Source organism: Bison bison, unplaced genomic scaffold, assembly GCF_000754665.1.
Source record: "Bison bison bison isolate TAMUID 2011002044 unplaced genomic scaffold, Bison_UMD1.0 scf7180017864213, whole genome shotgun sequence".
Lineage (NCBI taxonomy): Eukaryota > Metazoa > Chordata > Mammalia > Artiodactyla > Bovidae > Bison > Bison bison.
The window spans coordinates 5,840,427-5,856,401 of NW_011494785.1; the positions used below are offsets into that span (position 1 = coordinate 5,840,427).

The 15,975-nt window shown below is 54.3% G+C and overlaps 2 protein-coding genes across 10 annotated transcripts in view; one reads left to right on the top strand and one right to left on the bottom strand.

Moving 5' to 3' along the window:
- Positions 1 to 9,616, top strand: part of BCL2L13 (BCL2-like 13 (apoptosis facilitator)) — a 50,566-nt gene extending 40,950 nt beyond the window's left edge. For 2 of the 6 annotated variants that reach the window (XM_010845060.1, XM_010845064.1), the window contains 2 exons: positions 7,529 to 7,726; positions 8,276 to 9,616. In XM_010845060.1, the coding sequence (XP_010843362.1) occupies positions 7,529 to 7,726; positions 8,276 to 8,317 (240 nt within the window). In that variant the 3' untranslated portion in view covers positions 8,318 to 9,616. Of the gene's footprint in view, positions 1 to 7,528 lie in introns of all 6 variants that reach the window. The other 4 variants (XM_010845063.1, XM_010845059.1, XR_825683.1 and 1 more) reach the window with 3 other exon arrangements.
- Positions 9,617 to 12,958: 3,342 nt separating this feature from the next.
- BID (BH3 interacting domain death agonist) overlaps positions 12,959 to 15,975 on the bottom strand; it is a 17,766-nt gene continuing 14,749 nt past the window's right edge. For 3 of the 4 annotated variants that reach the window (XM_010845068.1, XM_010845067.1, XM_010845066.1), the window contains 3 exons: positions 15,104 to 15,243; positions 14,440 to 14,652; positions 12,959 to 13,408 (listed from right to left, as the gene is read on the bottom strand). In XM_010845068.1, coding sequence (XP_010843370.1) covers positions 13,397 to 13,408; positions 14,440 to 14,652; positions 15,104 to 15,243 — 365 coding nt within the window. In that variant the 3' untranslated portion in view covers positions 12,959 to 13,396. The remainder of the gene's footprint in view (positions 13,409 to 14,439; positions 14,653 to 15,103; positions 15,244 to 15,975) is intronic. The other variant, XM_010845069.1, reaches the window with a different exon arrangement.

Here is a 15,975-nt window from a genome sequence, read left to right on the forward strand (position 1 = left end):
GTCAGATACTGTCAGCACGTGTCTTCAGAGCATCACCTTCCCTCCCTCCTTGTACGGCCTCCCCTTGTGGGTGTGGGGGCTCTGCTGGTGAGGTTTTCACGGCAGACACAGTTGCTGCTATCTCCTTGGGGGCAGGGCTGTCACGGTGGCAGCCGCTTCTCTTGCCACTGCCTCCAGCAGAGCCCTCCCCGCGTGCCTGCCCTTCCCGCGTGCCTGCCCTTCCCGTGACTTTCGTGGACAGAGGCAGGATGCCCTGCTCCAGCCTCGGGTTCCCAGTGCCCTCCTGCTGTTGTCATTGCTGCTGCCCGTGGGCGGCTCCCCCAGGGACCTTCCTAGCCTGGATGGTGCTCTGTGATGGAGGAGGAGGAGCGTAGAGGGGGCATTGTTTATCCCCTTCTCAGTGTTCTATTTCTTTATGATGGAGTACCTCAAACTTTGGTGGTAATTATAATTCGTTATAAAATATTTTATTCAACTAAAATCTGTACGCTTAAAATAGAACAGTATGTATGAGTGATTAGTGTGTTAATATTTAAAATGTGTCCTTTATAAATGTGAGTGCCCAATCTGTATTTCACACTGTTACATTTGAGCACCCTGTGTTTTTGTATTTAAAACCAAGAGCATGCTTTTCTGGCTAATTGGGGAAAATACATCCTCTGACAGAAAGCGTCAGCACGCATCTCCTTCCAGGCACTTGGTGTGGACGTGCATTGACAGGTCCTGACAACACCGGCCCGGAGGAGGGTCACTGGGCACGTGGTGGTGCATGTCTGTTACATAAGGTCTGTCATATGACTTCCCCGGCTGTGTCTGTCTGCAGCCGCTTGAACGTGAGCTCCTGAAGTGGAGCTGGCTTCTCAAACCTGCAGGAGAGGCAGTGAAGGAGGCAGTGACTTGGGGTGAGTGGGGTGGCCCTGTGTACTGAGCTGTAGTCAGTGGGGTGGCCCTGTGTAGTGTAGTCGGTGGGGTGACCCTGTGTAGTGAGTTGTAAGGCATGTGTTGGCCTTAGAGATTTGAAGAAAGAAAAGTGATTCTTTGTTGTCTGAATCATAGAAAGAAATGGCTGGGATAAATGTCTTTGGAGGTCTGCAGGGAGTTTTGCTTGTCCTGCTGCTGCTGCTAATTCGCTTCAGTCGTGTCTGACTCTGCGACCCCATAGATGGCAACCCACCAGGCTCCACCATCCCTGGGATTCTCCAGGCAAGAACACTGGAGTGGGTTGCCGTTTGCTTCTCCAATGCATGAAACTGAAAAGAGAAAGTGAAGTTGCTCAGTCGTGTCTGACTCTTCACGACCCCATGGACTGCAGTCTACCAGGCTCCTCCATTCATGGGATTTTCCAGGCAAGAGTACTGGAGAGGGTTGCCATTGCCTTCTCCTTTGCTTGTCCTAGGTCTTGTTTTATGAATATTTTGTCTTCAAGTGTCCCCCCCCCCGCCATTGTACTGTGTTTGAGATGATTTGCCATTGTACTGAATTGAGAGGTTTTAGAACAGAGTCTGATATGACTGAAGTAACTTAGCAGCAGCAGAACAGTTTTAGGTTTATGGAAATGTTTACCAGAAGGTGCAGAGATTTCACATTAACTCCCTGCCTCCACACAGGAGAGCCTCCCGCTGGCAGCCCTGGCCAGATGGAGGCTCCATTACACTTGTTGAGAGGCACGCCAGCATCCCCCAGAGTCCGCAGTTTACATTAGGGTCCAGACCTCTTGGTGATGCTGGCTATGCATTCTGTGGGTTGGGATGAATTTATGGTGACATGTGTCCCATGAGTGCTGGTCTCATTGCTCTAGAAACCCTCTGGGCTTCCCCTGTTTGTCCTCCCTCCCTCTGAACTCTGGCAGCCACTGACCTCTGAATTGTCCCATAGCGTTGCTTTTCCAGAAGACCATACTGTTGGGAGACACAAAGTATGTAGCCTTTTCACATTGGCTTTTTTCACTTAGTAATATGCATTTGAGTTTCCTCCTTTCCTTGTTAGCACTGAATACTTGCCAAGTGGCTTGTGGGACCTTTGTTCCCTGACCAGGGATTGAACCCACATCCCCTGCATTGGAAGCGAAGTCTTAAACACTGGACCACTAGGGAAGTCCCAGGCTCATTTTTTAAATTGGTTGTTTATTTTCTTAATGTTGAATTTTAAGAGTTCTTTGTGTTATTTTGGGTAACAGTCCCTTATTGGATGTGTCTTTTGCAAGTATTTTCTCCCAGTCTGTGCCTTTTCTTCTCATTCTCTCAGAATTATCTCTTCAGTAGTCTAGCTTTTCATTCACCTCTCTCATTGATTGTGCCTTCTTTCTAAACAGTCATCACCAGGCCCACGATCTTTTAGCTTCTCTCCTGTGGCATTTTCTCAGAGTTTTGCATTTTACATTTAGATGTACGATCCGCCCCTGCTCCCGCGCACCACATGGCTTGTGGGATCTTCGTTCTGACGCCGGGATCGAACCTAGGCGCTCAGCCGTGAAAGTGCAGAGCCTTACCCACTGGGCCACCGGGGATTCCCTGTGACCTGTTTTGAGTGAATAGGTGCCTAGGTTCATTTTTGTAAAACAGATGTTTTTTGTTTTTTTTTTTTAAAGTTTTGACTGTGCCATGAGGCAGGTGGGTCTTAGTTTCCTGACTGGGGATCAAACCCTTGCCCCTTGCTTTGGAAGCCTAGAGTCTTAGGCACTGGATCACAAGGGAAGTCCCCAGAAAGAGCCTGCTTATAACTCCTGCATCCCTGCCACGTCTGGCTCTGGCGTGTGTGTACGTTCTCTTTTTGCTGTGCCTTGTCCTTTTTTCTGGATAGCCAGGCTTGCTGTCCCAGATAGAAGGAACTGCGTCCGGAGGTCTGGGTGACGTGGTGAGGCATCAGGAGGAGATGAGTTTGCAGGCCTGTAAATAGGACTTTGCAGGTGAGCGAGCCTGTGGGGTCCCCCACCCCTGAACTTGACAGGAGCTTCTTTTTCTCCCTCCTCCCTAGATGGCACGGATGGCCAGGGTGGGGCAGTGCTGGGCATTTCCCTCCTCTGGGGTCAGGCGGTGGTTAACTGGTTTCCCCTGCCGGCAGAGCTTGTCAGGGAGAGCGGGGTGCTTGGCTGCTTCAGAGGGGCTCCTGTGCCCTCGCCCACCCAGAGCAGGGGTCTGGGGTGACTCCCAGAACTGTGGGGCTTCCCTCTGGCAGTCCCTGTGCCCCCACCCCCAGCCCGCCTGGCTTCCTCCAGCCCCAGGGCAGCCCTTGGCCCTGTGTCATCTCCTCTCTTCTCGCACAGTCCTTGAGATTTCTGGTGGTTGAGCTTTTTAACCCACTGCAGGGCAGAGTGGAGACGTCTGAGCCCCTGGGAAGGTTTTCTGTTTTGTTCTCACTGAGCCCCCACTAGTTCCTCAGTTACAGGGTAGGTTTTCTGGGTGCTGAGTGAAGCAGGCCTCCTGTGAGCTCAGGTCTGGTTGAGGAGGCAGATGGGCAGGGCTGGGCGGCACGTTCTGTGCTGTGGGGAGTGTCACAGTATTCAGAGGCTGGGAAGGCGGGGTCAGTTGGGGTACAGTCAGGAGCACACATCTTATGGACCGGCAGCAGCTTTCTAGAGAGATGTGGAAAGTGACTGCTGGTCTGTACTGGGACAGTAGGGTGGGGGCGTGTGTGCGTGCGCGCACACGCTTCTGGAAGGGGAGGTTGGAATCACGATTTGTTTGTGGACCCAGCTCTGCCAGTCATTAGCCCTGAGTTTGGGGGGAATTCATTTAATGTCACTGAGCCTCAGTTTCATCTGTTACAATATGGAGGAGCAGATGGTATGAGAGTATTCTGTGAACACGTGACGTTTTTTACAAGTATCAGGTTTTCAGACGCATCTCTAGTGTGTGTGTTTTCTTCTTCTTCCCAAGTCTGATAGAAGTTTCCTTCAAGTGTTGGTTCTCACTTTGCTGGGCAGTGGTCAGGGCACAGCCAGCTGTGAGCAGGACTGCCTGCCCCAGCTTCTGCGCCTGCGAGGGTCACTGTGGGACAGGCTTCTCCTTGGGGTTGTACAATGTGTTGTGAATCAAACCTCACTGTGAAAGATTAGATCATGGGGGGATTTGTCATCTATAATAATAATAAATAGCTTGAATAAAATTAATTTTTGTCTTTTTTTCTTTGATTTGAAGCTTCCCATTTCTATTTTAAGAACTGCAAACCTCAAAAAGGTTTTGTTTGAATCAAGGACATCAGAAGACTTGGGAACTTTTAGGTCGGAATCTGTTTGAATTTTCACACTGTGGGAGGTGACATACAGTTTGTGATCTAAAGTCAGTTCAGGGGGTTGTGCAGCTGAAATAATTTTAGTGTATTAATGGCTCAGTGTTTCGCGAGATCTGCTCGTTTCACGTGTGAGTGTGGGTGTTTACTGCACTGTGTTTAAATGTGTCCTTTGTGGGTCTTAGTCATCATATTAAGGTGGAAAGTTACCTTAATATAAATCTCTCTCACACTCTGTTTTCTTTTTCTGTTTTTGTAGTTTTATTTTTTATTTTATTATTTTGGCTGCATCATGCAGGGTCTTAGTTCCAGTCAGGGACTGAACCTGGGCCCCCTGCCTCAGGATTGTGGAGTCTTAACCACTGGACTGCCAGGAAGTCCCTCTGTTTTCTAATTTTAGATTAATAGTGATCTCAGAGCCTTTTGATTGCTAGTACCCTGTCTGACCGAGTGTAGAGGAGCAGGCGTCTGTGTTATCTTCTTGGTGATAAGGGCTGGGGTGACAGGTGGGCTGAGTCCCTGAATGAGCTCCCCGGGGAGCGTGGTCTTGAACGTCCTCAGGGGATCGGCTCCTCGGCAGCTGTGGCCCTGCGAGTGAAGCAGTGCCTGAAGTGGCACAGCAGCTTGTACCTGTGTGAATGGGAGTAGAAGGGAAGCAGTGCGGCCGATGCAGACGCGGCAGAGCGCTGCTGCAGCTTCGAGGTGCTTCTCTGGGTGATCCCAGTCCGCTTCACTTGTACCCACCTATTCCACTGTGGTCCCTTCAGATATTTCAGTTTCTTCTCTGCCTTCCTTTTTACTTGAAGAATTTCCTGAACATAACTTCTGTATTTGCTTGACGGAAACACCAAGAATAGCATTTTCCAGTTACTTCTCGCCGTAAACTCAGGAAAAGCACCAATGTGGGAGGTGGGGGCTCGGACCCCCAGGCGAGCCGCCCAGTCAGCACCAGCCCCTGCCGTGGGCTTCAGGCCAGGTGTGCACCCTCCTCAGTGCTTCGGTTTCCTTATTTTGACGGCAAAATGAATTAAGTCCGGTCTTCAGAAGGACATGGTTGCCCAATTCTCACAGTAGCTGAGGGACCTTGGGCGAGTTCCTACTTCTTGGGCGCCATCTGTTTAAACAGAACACAGTTCTCTGTTAAACTCTTGTTGGTCCCAATTAATTTTATATTTTTGAGCCCTTGAATTTATTCCTTTGTGTTTTTGTGTCAGTGGGACTAAAGATACCGCTGTTTGCAGTGATACAAGTATTTTGTGCTGAAAGTGATTGAAGTTGTTGCTGTGCTGCGTGTAGGTGAAGACCTCCCCCGCTTCTCTTTGGCGCCTTCTCTCTGAGACAGCCTGCCTTCCAGTAGTGACCGTGACTGTCGCCGGAGGGGCCTCCAATTGAGATTCTTGCTTTAGCTGACCAGAAGCAAAAGTTTCAGTGATCATCTATTCTTTCTTTAAAATTTCTTACATAAAGCACAAAATTTTGGGTAAATCATGATTAAAATGTCACGACCAATATACAGAAATAAATTGTAAGGAGTCCACGACAGCAGGGAAAAAGCGGCTGAGCCTGACTGGTGTTGAGCCCCTGGCTCTTGCCGAGCTGTTGTCTTGACAGCCCTGCTGATAGTGCTGTGTGGTGAAGAAGTCTACTAGATAACGACAGAAGGTTCTTAACTTTCAGCTTTGAGTTGTTAAAAATGAAGAGAAAAGTAACTGTACTAAATGCGGTCTTAGTTTAACTTTTCCCTCATTTCATCATAATGGAACTTCTGAAATTCCCGTTTCACTTGTTTGGGCTTCGAGCCTTTAATAAAACAGTACCATCACAGGATGGCTTTCCTGGTGGTCCAGAGGTCAGGGCTGCACACTTCCACTTCAGCGGATGCAGTTCAACCCCTGATTGGGGAGCTAAGATCCCACATGCCCAGTGGCCAAAAACAAAAATTAGCAAAAGTCTCCTTTCTGAGGATTAAAATTTTTACCTTTTTTGTTATGTTTCTTTTGCTTTTGCTTTTTAAACCAACTCTTGGGCTTCCCTAGTAGCTCAGTTGGTAAAGAATTTGCCTGCAATGCAAGAGACCCGGGTTCGATCCCCTGGAGAAGGAAATAGCAACCCACTCCAGTATTCTTGCCTGGAGAATCCCATGGGCAGAGAAGCCTGGCAGACTACAGTCCCATGGGGTTGCAAAGAGTTGGACACGACTGTGCAACTTTCACTGTTTTCACTTTTTTTGCTGTGAGAGGGTCTCTTTTCAGCCCTTGCTGGGAATACCCTTCCGGGAGCACGCTGACTCTCAGGGCCTCTGGAGTCAGCTTGAACGGTCGTCATGAGGCTGCTCCAAGCCCAGTGGAGCCATGCCTCCTGTGACTGCAGAACCAGTGGTGCGCAGAGCATCAGCAGATGTGACTCTAAGGACAAGGACGCAGGGAGTTAACCATGTCTGACCAGAAAGGGTCTGGTCTTGGCTGAAGAACAGAATTATTCTCCTTGACAGAGTGGGAGCCAGTGTGCTCGCATACACTCTGCAGCCTCTTGTCACCATCTGTGGTATCGTCCAGGCTCGGCGAGACTTCCTGTCCATCTCCAACATGAGCCCCTGGTCAGGGCTGCCGGTGTCACGTGAAACGCGTGACTCGTCTTCATGTCTAGACAGTCAATTTGTTAAGCACCAAAATTGAGTCCGTTCTTCCCTGTGACCGGAGCTCGTGGCCACGGCCATGCTGCCTCTCTGTGGCTCCCACCAGTGGAAGGGCAGGAGCCTGTGCCGCCCATGGGGGCAGCTCCGTCTGTGACCAAGCGGTCCCGTGCAGCGGAGTTCAGGCCGTAGCTCTGAGCCCTCTGTCCACTGCCAGCCCCTCCCTGGTCACTCCAGGCTTGTTCAGTCCCCTGCTCCGTGTTTCTGGGCCTCTCCTGGGCCAGGCTCCCACTCACCCTTGCCTCCCCAGCCGCTGCCAAAACATATTGTCCTGGTCTGCTGAGCCAGTGGTGAGCCTGGAGCACCAGCTGCCTGCCTGTGCTTCTTCCTCTGCCGGGCCGTGTTATTTACTGTGTTAAGTGTGTGTGAAGTCGAATGGGATGTGCATCAGCTTTCTGCTGATGTAGCGTTCAGGACGTGCTTAGAGAACCATCTTGTTGGAAACTCCTCCTCTGCGTTGGTCTGCAGGCGAGTGTGTTCAGTCCAGAAACGCCATCATTTTAAATGATGTGTTTGTTCCTCAGGCTCAACTTAGGAGGGAGTTTTCCCGATGTGTGTTCGCAGAGGTTACTTTAGTGCCCTTGTGCTGACCACGTGCTCCTCTTCTAGGGCACCGTCTTTAACCTGGAGTCAGAGGAGGAGTGCCCCGCGGGTGCCGCGGAGGACAGCAACGACATCTACATTCTGCCCAGCGACAGCTCCACGCACGTCAGTCCCCCGGAGTCGCCCTCCACGGCCACGGCCTCCTGGCAGGCCGAGAGCTTGCCCGTGTCACTGTCCGCCAGCCAGAGCTGGCACACGGAGAGCCTGCCGGTGTCCCTGGGCCCCGAGTCCTGGCAGCAGGTCACAGTGGACCCCGAGGAGGTCAAGAGCTTGGATAGCAACGGGGCCGCAGAGAAGAGCGAGAACAACTCCTCCAACTCCGACATCGTGCACGTGGAGCGGGAGGAGATCCCCGAGGGCGTGGGGGAGGCGGCCGCGCCGGCCCCTGCCCTGATGGCGGCCGTCCCCAGGGCCAGTCCCACGACGTCCCTGTTTGTGGAGCTCGGTGAAGAGGAGGCAGAAGCAGCCCCAGCAGAAGCTTCTGAACCGGAGCGGAAGGGGGTCCTGCCACCCAAGTCCCCAGCGGAGCCGCCTTCAGCCCCGCCGAGCCGGGAAGAGGCCACTGGAGGGCAGGGGGCACTCAGGGTAGGGCCCCGCCCAGGCGACCTCGAGAAGGCCGGCCCGCTGCCCGAGGGCAGGTCCCTCCTGCTCTTGGGAGGGGCGGCTGCCATGGCCATCGTAGCAGTGGCGGTCGGGTTGGCACTGGCTCTGCGGAAGAAATAGGTTTTCCTCCTCGGGGTCCACCGTGACCTGCTGCCAGGACTCGGGACCCAGGAGAAAGAAGGAGGGTTTTAGTTGTCTCGACTGAATCCGAATGGGCAGCAGCTGGTTGGACATCCGCAGGACGCTCTGGGGTGAGGAGCTGGGTCAGCAGGGCAGGGGCGGCCCACCTGCCGGGGCTTGAGGTAGAGGCTGTGCACGCGGTCTGCTGGGCGGTCCCTGGCCTGGGTTCCTCTGAGATTCAGGGTCTAGGGTGTCAAGTGCTTCCTCAGTCTTGTCTGTGGCGTCTGGGCAACCCCGGCTGTGAGCACCTGTGCCCCCGAGGGTGCGTAGCCTCCCCCATCAGCCCCCGTAGCACCTTCCCCTTTGGTGACAGCACCCCCCGATGTTGCCAAACGTCCCCGGGGTAATGGGTCCCGTGAGAGCCTCAGAGGCAGAGGGTTCTCGTGGGCACCTGGGGGTCCAGGCAGGAGGGCTTGGCTGTGGGCCCCTCAGCTGCTGACGCACTCCGGCCTGGAGCCTCCCCTCTGCCAAGAGCGTGCGCTTTACGACCCCTATTCTGGGCTCCTCTGTTCTTCCCGTTGGTCCCGCAGCCCAAGTGCTCTGCGGTCTCCACCGCCTCTCAGGTACTGCCCTGCCCTCCGCGCCTGGGTCCCTGCCGGCCCGTGGAGAGGTCTTGCCCAATGCTTCTCTCGGCTCCCCTCATAAAGATGCTGCCTGTAGTCTTTTAAAAAGTAAATATAAGACGAGACCCAGGCCCTGCCCATGACTGTGGGCAAGCTGTCTCTTGTACAGAAGCAGGAGGGTAGCTTGGCTGACCCCCGAGGTGGCTTGCAGCCCTTCTGTTGGTGGCCACCTGGTGGGGTGTCTCTCCAGCGGTCACTGTCTGTAGCCTGGGTTCGCCTGGGTTCTGGCTGCAGACTTCTCACTGGTCACATGGCCCCTCTTTGTCACCTGCTTGTAGTAAGAGCTCCCATACTGGGCTTCAGCCCAGGGGACGTACTCTTCTTCAGCACAGTCTCCTAAATACCATTGAAGTTAAAAAGCAGGAGAGGGGCCACCCTTGAGGCTCCTGCTTGTCTTTCAGAGTCCAGCAGGAGGCTCACACAGAGCTCATCACAGCCCAGATGCCAGAGCGACGGCCACGGAGGTTGTGGTCGGCATGTGCCGGGGATACGGCATAGCCCCGTGCACGGCCTGCGCCTCACATGGCGGGGGGGGCGGGGGGACTGTGTCTCTTCTCCTGAGGTCGAGTCACTAACAGGACCGTGCCTGAGACGGGTCATCTCAGAGTTACCTTAGTCAATGTAACAGGTTACTTTTTAGATCCTGAAATTTGTAATAAAATTACATTACCTATCACCATCACCAAAACTTGATGTTTTAAATGCGCTTTATTATTTTCATTTTTTGAAATTAAATCCTCCTAAAGCAGTACTGTTTACAATTGGGCAGAAGGGCCTGGAGCGTGTGTGTGTCCGTGTGCGCGTGTGTGCACTGCCCCAGGCGTGCCCTGTGACTCCTGGGGAGGGAGGTGTTGAGCTCTGCACCTGGACTGAGGAGCCGGCGGAGAGCAGGTGGGGCTCGTGTCGTGGAGCTTGTCTTCCTCCTCGCGTGTGGTCTGCTGCATCGGCATTGTCCTTTTCCCTTTTATAACGCTTTCCTTCCAGCGTTTACATTTTTAAACTCTGGATCCTCAAACCCACTGGCTGAAGGTGCTGAAGCTCCGATGGGAGCCGGGTTGCTTGTGAGCAGCGGGCGGGCGGAGGCTGGGGTCTGGGGTCCACGTCCTCCACGGCAGGAGGAGTGAGGCGGGGCTGGGTGCAGTGCCCAGTGGTGACCCAGGCGGCTTTGCCTTTGAGCGGGGATTTCTCTGCCAAGCCATTGCTGGTTCTGGTTGGTGGGTCTCCAGCACTCTTAATGTGCTATTGAATGTCACGACTTCTGATCACTTGGCGAAAGCCACTCACGGTTTCTTGAAAACACCAGAATTAAAGAATGCTGATTTATGTTCTCTGTGGTAAATGGTAGCAGTCTGGGCCCGCAAAAGCCCGGTTGGTCCCAGGGTGCCTCCGGGACATCAGCACCGCCGCCTGTGTCTGGTGTCAGATGCGGCACTGGTGTGTCCTGCGGGGCCCTCCCAATGCACAGGGCACATGCTCACGGGAGACCGCGGCTGAAGTGTGACCCACGGTCAGAGCGCTTGCTGACGCCGCCCGCCCAGGGCGGGCTGACACCTCCTCACCCACTGAGTCTGGAGGGGCTGGATCCTTGGCCAGCTCCAAAGGGACAGACAGCAGCTCACAGTTTTCCTGGGCCTCCTGTTTCTCCTGATGTCTTAGTTGTCCATTTCCTCAGAGTAAAAGTGCTTCTTTGTGCCTCCTTGACGGAGGTTGGCGTGTTCTGGATTCCGCCCCTCACCCTTACTCAGTGCTGAGGTGAGATGTGGCCCCTTTCCTGCCCAAGGCCCCTCTGCTCTCCCCTCACCTGCGTCTGTGCCTGTCGTCGGGAGGCACAGAGCTCGGCTCTGGGAAGAGCGTGCTCTGCTGGAAGCAGTGTCGGGAGAACGCACTGGAGGTGAAGTGCAGTGAGGACTGAAGACTCCGTCCACATGGTAACCTCAGGGCTCCCTCCAGACCACCAGCCTTGTCTGACAGCAGCCCGAGACCCAGCGGGCACAGCTGGTGAACTTGCTGAGAATGCAAGTGGCTCCTGGGCTGTGACCCCAGAGGCAGCTCAGCCGTGCGCGCTGGGTCCTCAGGAGCCCATGTGCACAGCAAGCCCGCCTCCAGACTTCAGTGACTGAGCATCTTCTGTTTTCTGTAACCATTGCTTAATTCAAGTAATCATGCACGTCCCCCTCTGTCCACAAGGATCCTGACCTAAGAGGCATCAGCTGCTTGGACAGGCCGAGTGAGGCGGCTGGGACACACTCGGGGTCGGGACATCCACACGAGAGACCGCTGCGGGGAGAAGAGCCACACCATGCATCTTGCTTCGTGACCGACAGTCTCTCTCACTTGGTCTAGAAAGTGAAGTCGCTCAGTCATGTCCAACTCTTTGCAACCCCATGGACTGTAGCCTACCAGGCTCCTCCCTCCATGGGATTCTCCAGGCAAGAGTACTGGAGTGGGTTGCCATTTCCTTCAGGGGATCTTCCCGGCCCAGGGATCGAACCCGGATCTCCTGCATTCCAGGCAGATGCTTTAACCTCTAAGCCACCAGAGAAAACCCGACACCAAAACCTGCATAAACTTTATCAAGAGAGGATTACTGAATTAACATAAGCAGAACAGTGGTAGGTAAGGTGAAGTGTTCTAAGAGATAGTGGGGTTATTTGGTGCTTTAGAGCTTCTTTTACAACACTTTTAATTGCTCCTGGAAGAGAATCATCCCCCTCCTGAGAGAAAATATCTCCCTGCTGAGATGTACTGACTGGTGTGTGTGTGTGTGACTGTTCCCACTGAGGTGAACCCTTTAAACCTGGGAGATTTGTTTCCGGACGCTCGACCACACTACCTGCATTGACTTTGCGCCCCCCTGCAGCTGTCAGCCTGAGGCCCAGCCTCGGGTGCTGTGCGTTTGACGCCGAACCGTGTAGCTATTTTTTTTGGTAAGTTTGAACTCATGGAACAGAGAAGTGGTTTTGGCAACAAGAATGTGTTAGTACTTCGTTACTCGTGTTCACGTTCTTCCCCAGGACACCATGTTCAGTTAACACGGGTGTTCTGTCACCAGTGACCTGCGATCTGGAGCCGCACCCAGCATCAAACGCACGTGGAACACAGACCGGTCCTAGGCGACGCTTGTCGCCGGGAGCAGACGAGGCTGTGCTGTTCTAAGCGTGAGTGCTCCCTGTTTCCGTTTCTTTCAGTGGGCAGTGATCGCTTTGTTGGTGTTTACTTGCTTGGCTGCACTGGGTCTTACTGGCAACACGTGGGCTGTTTTGTTGCCACGTGGGCTCAGTAGTTGCAGGGCTTCCACTGCCCCCCCCCCCCCGCCCCAACCCCGTGTGGGGTCTCCGGTCCCTGACCGGGGACTGAACCCGTGTCCCCTGCATTACAAGGCAGGTTATTAACCACTGGACCACCAGGGAAGTCCCGATTGCTTTGGGTACTTCTTGTATTCTGTCTCCAGGAAAGGAAACTGCCAAAGATGCTGAATGTTTAAGTCTGTTCTTACATCTTTCACGCCTAGAAACGTGTTCTGCCTGAAGCAGTTTAGGCACAGATGAGCAGGGGGGCAGGGCTGGAAGGTGCACAGGTAAGATCACTAACAGATAGGCAGTAGCTGCTCCAGCGGCTTAAAATTCGTATCAAAATCTTGACTTCCGTCAGAGAAAAGGGTGCATTTAGTTACACTGGAGACTGGTTACCATGGGCCTCTAAATCACCTCTATACCTTGATTTGAGTCCAGAACCTCTTGTGGTGTTTGGTCTTTAAACAGAAAGCCTGTACTTGCTTGGTATGAAGGCTGTTCACAGGGGAGTTTCCCACTCTAAGGAGTACAGGGACTCCCCTCCAGCCCTCTCTGGTCTTCCTCGGACATGGCAGGCAGTGGCCCTTGGTTTTGGCTGCACCATGAGGCAGGTGGGATCTTAGTTCCTAATCAGGGATCAGATGGAGGCCTCAGCAGTAGAAGCAGAGTCTTAACCACTGGACCACTGGTAAGTCCCACACTATTGTAAAAAGTAAGGTTGTTTTAACAACAACAAGTGTGTTCTTGTTTTCTGTCTGAACAGTTTGCCTTTATTTTCTGTTTTGGCTGAACCACAAGGCTTTTGGGATCTGTTCCCCAAGCAGGGATCAAACCCAGGCTCCAGCAGCGGAAGTGCAGAGTCCTAACTACTGGACCACAGGAAGTCCCAGTCTGCTTCTGGGTGACTTTCAGGCGGGGACCTTCCTGGCCAACAGTAGACAAAGGCACAGTGTGGGGGTGGATGCAGAAGAAATATCCACAGGCACACGTGAACATCTCTGTCCAAGTGTGCTAGCGCAGCAAGTCTTAAACAGCCCCGGGCTTTAAAATGGTGAGGTGGCACTCCGTGATCGTCTTGGGCCTGGATCAGTGGCCGAAGCTCGTGTCCGTGGAGGCGGCAGCTACAACGCTGACACCGCCTGCGTCTTCACAGTCTGCTTTTGCCGAGTGGTCACTCAGTCCATCTGCTGGAGCGAGAGAGGAGGAGCTGGGGTGGGCCAGGGTCGCAGACCAGGACCCCACACCGGGGCCTCCAGGCCCACACTCAGCACCCGAGCGGCTCTACCGAGAGGTTCTATTGCAGCCCTGCAGGGTCTGGAAGCTCTTAGAAAAGGCTTCTCTCCTTCCACCAGTTAGCCTGGTTTGACGCCAAGTTGGTGCCACCCTCCGGTTGTAAATGCCTATGTAACTTCAGAGCCACGCACAGAGAATGCCTTCAAGGCTCATCAGTACATAGTGAAAGAAAGGGTCAGATACCTGAGCAGTGCTGCCGACACATAAAACTCCACTCACCAGTATCTTCAAGTTTACAGACAAGGTATGTCTACTTCCCTTCCAGCTGGTCTGTGAAACCAGACTTTCTAATACCCTGGTTGGAGGACAAATGGTGTGGTTTTTAACCCCCTTTCGACCTCTCACCCAAGGTAAAGCATGGTTTTAATTTAAACTATACCAGTCCATCCTAAAGGAAATCAGCCCTGAATATTCATTGGAAGGACTGATACTGGAACTCCAGTACTTTGGCCACCTGATGTGAAGAGCTGACTAATTTGAAAAGACCCTAATGCTGGGAAAGATTGAAGGTGGGAGGAGAAGGGAGCAACAGAAGATGAGATGGTTGGACGGCATCATGGACTCAATGGACATGAGTTTGAGTAAACTCTAGAAGTTGGTGATGGACAGGGAGGCCTGGCGTGCTGCAGTCCACAGGGTTGCTAAGAGTCGGATACGACTGAGCGACTGAACTGAACTGATGCTCATTTGTGAAAAGGTGGAGCTGAGAGCAGACCAGGGAAGCCCAGCTTGGCACATCGCTTGTGCTTGCCCTTCCCCCATACTCCCACCTCCCAAGAGCCTGTGACAGCAGCCACCTCAGAAACAAGGCATTCACCACAACCATCTCCTCCATGACTCCCTCAGTGAGGATCCTAGAGCTCAGGGAGGGGGCAGGTAGGGGGAAGGGAGACCAAGGCTGGGCTCATCCACCACTGGGTCTTACATTTCGGACTAAGTTCCTCACATAGGCGAGGAGGTTCTGGTTGATGAAGGTCACCGTTGTGTGGAAGACATCTCGGAGCAAGGCTGGCGAGTGGTCGGCTATCTTTTTGGCCAAGAGCATGGTGAGCAGGAGCTGGGTCTTCTCGTGGTCCGTGTCAGGAGGGCAGGTTTGCATGAGCTGTTCCAGCGCAGCCGCCAGGCACTGCCTCCTGTCCTGCGCACGTGGAAGCGGGGTGTGGTTACCCACCCAGGGCTGGGGCCAGCACACGGGTGCAGGGAGAGGCCTCCGTGAACCCCTGGACCCCAGAGGACCTTCCGCACTAACAGTGAGGTGGGCACCAGGCGCCAGTGGCCTGGGAGCCACAATGGCCGGGAGGCTCCCTAAGTGGATGGCCTTCCCGGGGGCAGGAAGCTGACTGGCCGGGCCCGGCACGAGTGTGTTTCAGGCCCCGTTCTGGGAAGAGTCATACTCGTGACACTGAGGGTGTTGTCTCCCAACTCCTGAGCTTGATTTGAGGTTCAGGTTTTCAGAGGCCGGGTGACAGTTCTTCCGGGAGACAATTCTCTAAGCTGATTCTCCCCCCAGCTTCTGTGGAAGCTCACGCTGGTCTGTCTGCCAGGAGGCAGAGGACAGACCTCAGTGGCCCCGTGGTTTCCCCACTCACCTCCTCCGACAGGCTCCTGACACTGAAGCGTGAGGCCAGGCCGGCCACCATCCCTGGGCGGATGCTGCCCTCCAGCCTGTCCCCAATCTGGGCGAGCTGCCGGGCGACTTCGCGGACTGCCTCCTCCTGACGCTCAGAATCTAACGTCCAGACGAGGCAGATTGAGGTGACGCCTGCTCACACCCTCCCCCGGGGCCCCCACAACTACTAGGGCGACTAGAGCAGCGGAGCGCTCACACGCGGCGAATAGCCGTCGTCCAGCAAGCGGCAGTGATCTCCCCCCCCAGCCGCTGTCCCTGGGTCTGCTCCAAGGCACAGCGCCCCCCAACTCCGCACTTCCTTCCTAGTGCTCTGAGCTCCCCCTACCAGAAGAGAAGGTTCCGGGCTCGGGCATTTTCGGCTGTGGGGCTGACTCCCAGCCACACAGCCCAGAGCTCAGTGGGTGCAGGACAGGCAAGCGCACACTCAGAGGGGCAGGCGCTGCGTCCCTCCTGCCCCACACGGCCCAGTGAGATGCTTGGACCTGGAGACATGCATGTAGTCCCCTCCTGCCCCCAGAATCCCCCACGTGCCCGCCCTCTGCTCGGGGATAAGCCACGACCTCTGACCTGGACTACTTGGTTGACAAGACCACTCACCCCCAAGATGCCACTGCAGCCTGGCCCCCCTCTGGTTTGCTCCAGCTGCCGCCACCTCCCCCAGTGCCCCCTCGGCCTCCCCATCCAGCCGAGTGAACACGGCCAGGCCTGTCCTGCGCTTTACTGCCAAACATCAGGTTCCTGACCCACAGGCCAGTTTCCTACCTGAGGGCCCTGCCCTGTGCCTCCAGCAAGGCTCTGAAGTCTAAGGGTGGGGTGGTGAGAGGGGGGGGG